The 11061-nt window shown below is 39.0% G+C and overlaps 1 protein-coding gene and 1 long non-coding RNA gene across 2 annotated transcripts; one reads left to right on the top strand and one right to left on the bottom strand.

The window, feature by feature from the left end:
* Positions 1 to 238: 238 nt before the first annotated feature.
* LOC145219747 (uncharacterized) lies at positions 239 to 7248 on the bottom strand. The gene has a single exon (XM_080087066.1). The coding sequence runs from the start codon at positions 1217 to 1219 to the stop codon at positions 239 to 241; it is 981 nt and encodes a 326-aa protein (XP_079943192.1). The 5' UTR covers positions 1220 to 7248.
* A 93-nt stretch (positions 7249 to 7341) lies between these two features.
* LOC145220603 (uncharacterized) lies at positions 7342 to 9587 on the top strand. The gene is made up of 2 exons (XR_013858232.1): positions 7342 to 8419; positions 8488 to 9587. It is a non-coding gene; the product is annotated as an uncharacterized LOC145220603 (long non-coding RNA).
* The last annotated feature ends 1474 nt before the right edge of the window (positions 9588 to 11061 follow it).

The following is an 11061-nucleotide window of genomic DNA, read 5'->3' as shown; positions in this document are numbered from 1 at the left end:
TTCCACTGATTGAATATGTGTGTGAAAGACAGACATTAGTGACTGCAGAAGTCATATGTATATCTCACTCATTTCATTCTCAAAGAATTGTTTGATGATTGTAGGTGGACGTTCTTGGGACAAAAAGAAGGATTTCAATGGTATAAACTTATCTATCAATCTTGTGATTCCAGGAAATAAAGAGAGCCAGCGAGTCTTGCTATGAGAAAGAAGTTTTTTGTCTTCAACTTCTGCAAATTCACAATTCTTTCAGTTGTTCTGTTCGAACTGTGTAGATGGAAAAATATTGATATATTTTGTTCATCATATTTTCAATGTCGATGCTCATTCTTTCAGCTCCATAATGGATACAGTTGTTTAAAATATGCGCTGGACAGCCTACCCCAACCAACGATGTGCGTAACATTTTCTTTAACTTTGCAAACACATTGTTACCAAGTTCATTACGCCTCAATCCTCCAAACATTGTATTGCAATTGTTCCCTGTGAACGCTACACACTTTTCAGAGAGACCAGTTTTTTCCAATGTTTCTTTTACGTATCCAGCAATTGTATCAGCGGTCTCATTAGGCTTGTTCGTAAATTCGATCAGTTTAGACTGCATACTACCATTCTTCCAGTCAAAATACTGCACAAGTACTGGAAACAACTTTAATCCATCATGATTGCTGCCGTCTGTTGTAATAGAACAATAAGCAATATCATTTTCTTCAAAACTTTTCAAGGCAGAATCGACCGAATACGGAGCAAGCACAGATGAAACAATGGCTTCCGTCTTTGTGCGGGCACAGGAAAACTTCTTTGCCAGTTCAGAATCAGGGAACGTTTGTTTTAGCAAAGACGACGTACAATTCATTGACAAAAAACTGTTGTGGTGTTTAACTGTGTGGAAAGCATATGTACCTTCGGCAGCACTAACTTGATCTTCCGTTTTACTCCCTGTTGTGGCAAAATAGCTTGTTACTTTAGTTGATGCAGAAGCTCCTCTTACTGCTGTGCTATGTTTAAAAGAACTGAGATGTGATTTTAAATCTGCACCACCTTTGTGTGAAACTGAGATAAATGTTCCAGGCCTGCAAACTAAACACTCTGCTTCCCATTCATTTCTACCTTTTTTGAAACAGGTGTATTTTGCTCTCATGTCATCCGTAAATTTACACTTTCGCTTAGCCATTTTTAACACTGCAACAGTACGATAAACCAATAACAAACTTGGCATTTTAGCACTAAACAAGTTCTCGTAAAAGTTTTGCCGACGTATTTATTAACGGCTGGCGCTTTGTACGTATCACCCGGATGGCGACACGAGAAAACGTTACGCGCACGCGCACAACCGTATCTCGCTCTAAGCTTGTTTCCACTCTCCACGTTGATCGTCCAGCTATAACACAGCAAAGTTGACCAAACAGCATAGTCAGCCTGGTTGCTATTGAAATGCTCCTCGAGAAGAAAAGTTTCTGCATATTTTTGAAGATTGTTTTTGCGATGCTTCCGAGATACGTAAAGTGGTCTACATTTGGGAGTATTTGATCGTGTACTGAAATGTGTAGTTCTCGAATTGGTGTCTTTTTCGAAAAAGTCATCGCACAAGATTTATTTTTGTTTATTTGCAGACCCATGGCTTCACTTTCAACAACTACCATATACTAAACACGAATCCCACAGGAAACCTTGCAAAACCTTCCATTTTAACTTTGCCAATACTCAAGCACCGCGGGAGATGAATATCATTTTCTGCCACTCTGCTTCAATCCCTATTTTTGGCCCAAGAAACACGACGTGGCGTTTCACGTATAGGTTGTGCGATGTCATTCTCACTGAGATCATTGCTTACCTTTGAAAATACATCTCGGGAGTTTCTTTGACATTGTCGACAAGACAAAGCATATGTTCACGAAACGAATTTGTTCCAGGTTGTAGTGTCGGACATGTTTGGATTTGTCAGATAAAAAATGTGTTATTACTAAAATTAATCGAACAGATTTTAGCCCCAATATACCTTTAATCCATCCTAGATCTGCGACAATCAGGGAACATTGATATTGATCTGTGCCAACTTTTAAAACGGCAGCAAGGTATCGGAATATTTCCTACAGACATCAAATTAAACTCGAATGGGCTAAGAGAAGACGTATCGTAAGCTTGTCCCCATTTTTTGAAACACAGCAATTGATCAAAGACACACAATACCCGGTGTCAACCGAAAATTTGACTTTGATTTGTTTAGCTACGTACCAACTTGCTTGTCTTGTTTGTTAAGGATAACAACATATCCATGTCTTAAAATCAAATCTCCCAAATACTGCAAACAACTCGGCCTTAACAACTGCCTTTAGAGATGCCAGGATTTTAACTTACTTTTCGTTTACTGAATAAACCCCAACCAGAATGAGGGAAAGGTGGAGTTCCACTCCTGTAGCTTTAGGTTTTTTTTACAAGAGTTTAGATTAAAGACACCGCGGCCATGACGCAATAATTAACAAAAAGCTAACAATCGTGCTCATTTATATGGTAAATAAAACTATCAAAAATACTTTTACAACATCGATGCAAATGTCAGAAAACGTTAAATTACCGGAGTTGGGCAATGTCACTTTATCGATCGAGGCCAAGGAAGTATTACAAAATCTAAAAGATTTTTCCAACAATCCAGTAGTTAAGCCAAAACTTGGCTACTTTTTTCTTGCGATCAATACCGGTTCTATTTAGTTTAGATAGTCAGCACACTAAAATGGGCGTATTCAAAAGCTGCAAACCAGACGGGTCCAGTTTCTTCACCTGATTTTTAGCGGCTTGTTCAAAAATAGCAGTAAGGTTTTCTTACCCCAGTTTGTCTATGCATTATTTTGGACATGAAACTGCCCATGTTGATTGGGTTAACGGAAACGCGCAAAAAAACAGCAGCATATTTGCCGACAATCAAAACAGTAATAGACGAAATAAAACATAAAATAGAAACAAAATCAACAAAAACAACCTATGAAGATATTCAGACAGATAGGAAAGCAGTAAAATCATTCTCAAATTCCGTGGACGGACCGAGAGATAGAATGCAATATGAAAATGTTCAATTTGCACAATCGCAAAAGCGAAAATTCTCAAATAATACGTACTTTAGTACGTTGGAATATGCGATTCAAACCTTTTTTACGATAGTTTGCAGTTTATCCTGGAAGCTGACAGTATGTGGTCTACAAACAAGGATGTGGTGCAACTTTTGGCAAAACATTCACACCTCAAACAGGTTGTGTCATACGACACTTTTTGGGTGACTCAATAATTATAATCCCTATTTTTTATTTTAAAAGTATATTTCCACATCACCGAGAGTTTTTAAGGGACATCCTTCTTCTTCTTCCTGGTTTGTTAACCAAATCCAAAAAAATATTGGGTTGGCAAAGTGCTTTAGGACATTTTTTTTCTCATCTGACAAACGTATTTTGTACAAACCACATAATAAAGATGGGACTTTTTGTGTTTCTGCGACGGTCGTTGAGACTTGAAAATGCAGCTCAAGCGTTTCAAATTAAAATTTTTGTTTACCTATGGTATATTATGATCGGAAGTTACTAACGAACATCGCAACCATCTTCAGCAGCTTTTCAAAGAATTAGCTAACATGAACTTGACATTAATGTAGCCAAATGTAAGTTTGGACAAACGGAAATCGAGTTTTTTAGCCACCGTGTGCTAAGTCAAGTCAATTTAAAGCATTCTTAAACCTACCACAGATTTATTCCTGGTGCAGCGCAAATCGTGATGCCATTGTATGAAGCACTTTCTAGGGAATCTAAACACAGCACAATGTTTGCAGCTTTTTCTAACACTAAAATGGCTAACACTAAAACACTGCTTCACCACTCTATATCTCCGGCACCAACCTCTTTTTGACAACGCCTCACAGTGAGCTGTGGGTGCTGTGCTTATATTGGAGGTTGCTGGTGGCCATTCGCATTTTTCAGCAGGCATCTTAGACCACCAGAAACAGAAGTACAGCGACTTCGATAGAGAGTTATTGGCATTTAGTAATCCGCCATTTTCGATACTTTCGTAAGGTGATGTTGGATTTCAAATACAAAGCTATAGCGAATGCGCAACTTGATGAGAACTGCAGTCATACCGTACAGCAGTTACAAACCTAAAGCTCGAGGACATAAATATTGGCAACTCTGATTTAACACTGTTGTGTGACACTTCCACTTGGGCTCCGCGATCAACCATACCGCTTTTGTGGCAAAAGAAAGTATTCAATGTTACTCTCTGTCACATCCGCCAATACGCACGACGCGCAACCTGATAACTTCAAAATTTGTGTGGCACGGGCTTAAAAAGCAAGTAGGATTATTGGTTAAACAGTGTGCAGCTTGCCAAAAATCTAAGATTCACACTTAACTCTGGTGAATTACCCATTACCTCGTTCTTGTTTTGAATATATTAACATTGTTGGCCCTTTACCGCCGTCACATGGCAAAGCATACCTGTTGACAATAGTAGATAGATTTACTAGGTGGCCAGAAGCAGTTCCCATCCTTAACCCTAACTTGTGACAGAGCTTTTTATTCGGTCTGGATTTCACATTTTGGAATTCCAGCGCACCTATCTTATGATCGTGGTCTGCAGTTCACCTCTCAGTTGTAGTCGGCGATAAGCCAACTGCTTGGAAAACAACTTTATCCCCAAGCAAACGTATTAATTGAATTGAAACTGCTTTGATGGTTTGCCTTTCCGGACACCGGCATTCAAAAAGTGTTTTGATGGCTCGCCTTTCCGGAGCAAACTGGTTTGACGAATTACCGTGGGTTATCTTTAGCAGAGCTTGTATATGGCTCCCCAATCGCAGTGCCAGGAGATTATACCTGTCATGAAGAATCGGCTCCCTCTCAAGTTTTACCTGCTCTACTGCAGTGCTCCGCAACTTTTTTTCGGCGGCACGCTCGACCTAAAAAAGGTGTACGAGACAGCACCAAACACAATATGGATTTAGTGAGATATGTAGCATTGTTTACATGAGCACAATCGCGGTATGTTAGGTTTAATATTTAACAGAGTGACTCGAAGTTCCTCGTCAAGGTTTTTGAAGCAAGATCGTTTGTCATGTTTTATCAACAACAAAGAAGAAAAGCTTTGTTCGCACAAGTAAGTTGTGCAGAAATGGAGCAAAATTTCCGTAGCTGCGTTCGAAATTTTTCGAACGACTAAAAAAGCATTAAGCCAGGAGTCTCAAACTTCTTTGAGGGCCAAAAACATTTTTGTAAGTTAGTCAAGGGCCACACTATTGGAATTGTTTGTAAACGTAACATGAACAAAAATATTATGTGCCTAAAAATGTTGTGCAAATATGCAATTTAAATGTACATAAAAGATGTGTAATGCAAAATATACAGTGTAGCAGAGGTAAAAACTAGTGCAATATACTAGTACGTGTGAAAACAATGGCATACAGACGAAACAATTGAAACATTTGACGCAACAATTGGAATTGCCGATTCTTAAAATGAGGGACTATTTCCATCATACGATTAAAACGTCGCATTTATTTCTAGCCATTCCTAATAAAGAATACTTGTTTCTTGTAATCGATGGGTGGTGTGACAGGGTATTTAACCACAGGTAAATACCTAAAATTTAAAAGTTAGTTCGCGGGCAGCATAAAAACCCTCGAGGCCCCTGCATTTAGCCAATATAAAGTATATTATGACGTAATAAAACGTGTAGTATGTAGTTTAGCTTGGTGTTGTAAACTGTATCATTTGCTATAATGTTGAAACACACAAAAACAAAAATCTAAAGAGCTACGGTTTTGGAGCGGCACACCCAGCATCGTCTTGCGGCACTCCAGAGTGCCGCGGCACAGCCGTTGCGGAGCACTGCTCTACTGGATGCAGTCGACAAACTTCTACCAACTCCTAGACACGGCAATGTGAAAGCAGCAATACCACCACCAAGTCTGGCCGCTGGTGACTATGTGTTAGTTCGGAGAGATACACACCGTCCAGCACTGACAAAGCCATATGACAAGACTTTTACATTGAGAAGGTGGTATCGATTGACCGCATTAAACCTGCAAAGCTTGACCTGACTCAGCCACTTCTTGTTGATCAACCTCTCGACGCGGCAGGCCACCTAACAAAATCATAGCGTGCAACAAGAACAACCACTTTTTTCGGACAAAATACATTTTTTTTTTTTTTTCTTGTAAAAACTACTCGCTCCTGGAGGGGGTTCTATAGCGACTCCTGTCGCTTATCTATTTCTCACGGAGCGTGGCGTATGCCTTTTTTTCCTATTGTGCGCGTGTTTGTGCCTTTTTCTTTTGTTGCACGTGTTTTCGAGGCGGTTGGTTTGAGGCCACATTCTATTAATTGTGATTAAAATAAACGGACGCTTCAAGCTGACTAAAAGTATGGGTGCATCAGGAGGGAGTTGTGTCAAAGATCCTTATCTATTTTTTAGTAAAGCTGATGTTAAGTTTAAATGGGGTTTTTGGTAGTGATGTACCAAATTTTCGAATTTATTTGAAACATTACATCAACCATAACGTATAAACGTATAACATTTACAAGTCAGTAATGTTCATTTGATTATTATCATTCGGCACCAGGTACATAATCAGTACTATCAACACCTAAAAAACTTCAAACAAAAGCTTTTTTAAGTGGTCTGTTTTTTGCGCCCCCCTGATTCCGACAACTTAAAAATTCAAAAAAAGGTTATTTTTGTAACATGTGTCAATAGGAGGGATTCAAAGTTACCACTGTAACAAAATTGATGTGAAGGCTATATCGTAATCGAAAGACAAACAACATAACTTTGTTCAAACTTTTAAACAAAGGTTTGCACGGGAAATAGATCGCTGATTGGTCGCTCTGCAAACTTCTTTGGAACCGTTTGCGCATCCCTATGTCCCCTAGTTTAAGAGCCTCTGGTTTAGATAATGATTTTAATGTGCATTTTGAATATACAAGTTGCTTGAAGTCGCGTGTTCTTTCATATTTTAACAACATTTTACGTTTTGGGCACCTTTTATTTTATAGCATTTTTTTACTCTTGCTGTGCAAAAAGGTTTTTCCATCATTTTTGGAGACGATAAGAAGAATGAAAAAGTTTCAAAGAAAGCTTAAAAGGTACACATCATTTACTGGAATGGTTGCAGAAAAAAAAAATATTTGGTTGTGTACTTTAAATTTTTTTTTTTTTGTATAGATCTATACAGTTTTCGGATAGCAGCAGTGATGAGGATAGCTTATATTGGTAAATTTATGATTACTAGTGATTTAGTTTTAGTAAACTTCTGAAAACTGTTAATAAACATGTATTTTTTTTCAAGTTTATCATCTTCATCATCATAAATCAATCAACACCAAAGCAGTTCAAACTCTCGTTAGAGAGACCCGAATTGGTTCTTTGCAATTTGTAACAACTAAATATGAGGAGCACTTGCAAAGTTTGGAGTAGGAAAGCGCAAAAGAGTTGGATAAAGTAGTTGTCTATTCAAACCTCGCGCACGCATAAAGAAAGAAAAAAAGATAGTTTTGCACCAAAGAAAAATCCAGAAAAAAGCTGTCCACCATAACATCGAATGCCTACAATGCCATACTACAATATGAAAAAAAAGGAAGAATTTAAGAGAGTTGAAAGAATTAGAGCCATGTCTGAATCCCAAATTAAAAAAGAAAACCTGCAACTATTGTATAGGGATATTTTCTGCAGGGTCATATGTAAACTGGGCTGTAGACCATCTGTGATGATTGGTCTCCTCATTGGAGAGCTCCAGGACTATGAAAAAACTGATTAGGGCAATTACTCAATTCTAGTGGTGGACCAGAAGGACAAGCAACCGGCGTGCATTGTTTTAAATGCACTTGTATTACAGGACATTGAAAGCATCAGTAAATTGGCTTGGATGTATCACAAGATAAAACTGTCGTCAAAAAATTTAGCAGCAAAAGCTTCATTCAAAATGGCAAATGCTGAATTTTCCAAAATGTTTGAACTCTAACGGCGACTGAAACATGGATGGCAGATGAGCCAAAAGAGGTTCAAATTGCTGTTGCAAAAACCTATGTTGCCGATTCACTTGCTGTTGCTGACCAAGTATATAATGTACAACACCCACATCAAAGAGTTGAAAAAGCTCGACTGTTGTTGGAGGCTCGGGTCTTTACATCTGGAATATGTTGTGTGTGTGTGTTTGTACTTATATTAAATATACCTTTTCAGTGTATGGTTAAATTTTTAATTGTGTTTGACAGATGTTTGCTCAGTGGCATCACCACAACAAAAAATATTTGATAGGTTTGTTCTATTGATTATCTCTGTACAGTTAAATGTTTGAAGACAAAATAAAATATGGTTAACATTTTATTGTGTTTAACAGATGTTCAACCAGTGCCATCACAACAACAAGATGATTTGCAAAGTAATTAATCTGAAAAAATACTAAAATATTGTTAAAGTGTTTAACGTTGGTGGCTGTTTGTTTTGTAGAGGTCAAGTTTATTCGAGTAGTGTTCTTGGATGATGGAGAATGTGTTGACATCTACCGATTACAGATTTAAAAATGGAAGGTCTTCTCCAGCCGTTAACAAAACTCGAGTACTTATAAGTTGTCTTTCACCTTCTGTATACCCATCTTTTGACGATATTGTGGCGACTCTGCAAACCGCAAGAAAAAGAACAATGTGTGTGCCCGTCATCTTCTTCTTAGCCGCCATCAACAAATGGATAAGGCCGTAACAGAGTTCGCACGAAGTTTAAAATCTTTGGCTAAAGATTGCACATATAATATGCCATTATTGCAATCAACGTGGCCATTTTCCATAACGAAACCACCTGAGGCCGAGAACGCTGCAGTATAAGTAGCCTCCGATTCAGGCGCTCTTGCTTCTTTGGGCTTGTTTGCCTAACGCGCACAGTGCATCCACCCCAAGCGGGCTCGGCCCCGCAGTTGCAAAAGGAAACGGCCAGATTGTTGACGTGTTGATTGACACGGGTGCATCAGAAAGCTTTATTAATAATAATGCTGCCTGGCGATTGCAACTTACAATACGCGGGGACTCGGAACAAATTTTGTTGACAATGTGCAAAATGGAGGCCAAGATGTAATATTGCAGGGAGACAACTTCTCCAGTCGGCGGGCCTGATATGGGAAAATGAAGTACTTGGCGGGCGGGATTCCCAAATCGATACATTAATCGCGTATTTATCCAGTGATTTAAAACGGATTTTTGACCACCTAAAGCAGTGATTCTCAAACTGTGTGCCGTGAGAGATTTCCAAGTGTGCCGTGAAATTTTCCTATTTTGAAGTGCAATCATTTCCTGGTGATTTAGGACTTCATGACAAAATACTGGTGTGCATGACAATGTTTCAAACCTCATGTTTTTGCTATTGGCAATGAAAAGCATCCTTACCCACCACAATTAGGTTGAAAATTAACATTTTCAAAAAAGCTTTTGTTATGTTTACCTGCGAAGTGTGCCGCGGAAGAAAATGTTAGTTCTTTAATGCGCCGCATGCTGAAAAAGTTTGAGAACCACTGACCTAAAGTCATAAACCAAATACAATCAAGAACGTCACAATTACAATACAGTCCAAACAATCTAACCGATATAACATAAAATTATTCACCGCAACAAATTTAATGCATACACCACAGACTTAGATACTGCTGAAACACTAACTAGGCTACACGTGTGGAAACAAAGGAAACCGTGAAAGCAGGCCACATATAAGGTTGGCAGTTATGTCGTAACAATGGACGTATGGTGCAAAGGTAACAACGGCGGGATTTTTTTTGCTATTGGGTAGCGTTACTGTTTGTTACAAAAACAACTTGACGTAGTAAGCAAGTAGTGGGGGATTGCGGCAGACTGTGGCCGCGGCCACATTATCATGTAAGACCAGAAACTGTCTGCGGGCCGCTCAAAATTCCGTCGCGGGCCGGAAAAGGGCCACGGCAAGTATGTTGCCCACCCCTGTAATATTGGGACAGAATTTTCTGATACTTCAGTCTGAAGTTATTTTCCACTACAGCGGACCTAAACGACCATTAAAAATACCTTCTGTTAAGACTCGCCCAGTGCTTAATGCAGTGGTTCCCAAACTATGCGCCTGTGCCGCCAGATGTTTTAGGTGTGCCGCAAAAAATATTGAAATTAAAATCAATCAAGTAGAGTAGTAGTACCAGGTGCTTGGACCACTAGGCCAACATGCTCCACGTCTCTGAGATGTTCAACTAGGCTATTTAACTATGAGAGTGACCTGTATAACGGCTTTATGACCTCATAGTTAGTGCCTTTGTCAGCTAAAAAAATTATTCAAATGTTCGAAGTGCGCCAAATAATTTTGTTTTTTCTAAAATGCGCCTTAAAAGAAAAAAGTTTGGGAACCACTGGCTTAATGTTTCAGCTGCCAAACTGTAACCTTCGAGAATATTTCAGTTCTTAGATCCGAGCTGCAAGCCTATTGCCACAAAGTCACTGGTGGTGATCGCAATTTCATCGAATCGGAAATTAAACGTCTGCAGGTGGCAGGAATCGTGGAACCAGCAAAACCACCTTGGTGAGCCCAAGTGTTGGTAGTGGAACAATACAGGGAAGAAACGTCTTTGCATCGACTATTCAGAAGTCATCAACAAATTCACTTACCTAGATGCGTATCCTTTGCCTCGAATCGAAGAATTAGTAAACGAGATCGCACCTGACGATGTATACAGTTCATCGGATATTAAGTCCGCTTTCCATCAAATTCCACTATTTCCTGAAGAGGGACCAATTACAGCGTTTGAAGCAAATGGAAGGCTTTATCAGTATCGTTGACTGCCCTTTGGCGTAACTAACGGAGTTGCAGCGTTTCAGCGAGTTATAAACGAATTCATAGGGCGCCCTAAATTAACTAAGGTGTGTGCGTAATTGGGTAATGTTTTGCAATGATCGCAAGAAAAAGGAGCATAAGATTAAAAGCCAATGTTTTATCGTTGATCTTTCTTTTCCATCCTTTCCTTGAGATAAACGAGACGTGTGTTGCGTAACCACAATAAAAGATGATCTGATGATCATA

Source organism: Phallusia mammillata, chromosome 3 (genome assembly GCF_965637545.1).
Source record: "Phallusia mammillata chromosome 3, kaPhaMamm4.hap1.1, whole genome shotgun sequence".
Lineage (NCBI taxonomy): Eukaryota > Metazoa > Chordata > Ascidiacea > Phlebobranchia > Ascidiidae > Phallusia > Phallusia mammillata.
This window is presented reverse-complemented; position numbering and strand designations above follow the sequence as displayed.

Excerpts from the sequence above, each read along its gene's own strand:
- LOC145219747 (XM_080087066.1), bottom strand. The coding sequence starts at position 1,219 with ATGCCAAGTTTGTTATTGGTTTATCGTACTGTTGCAGTGTTAAAAATG.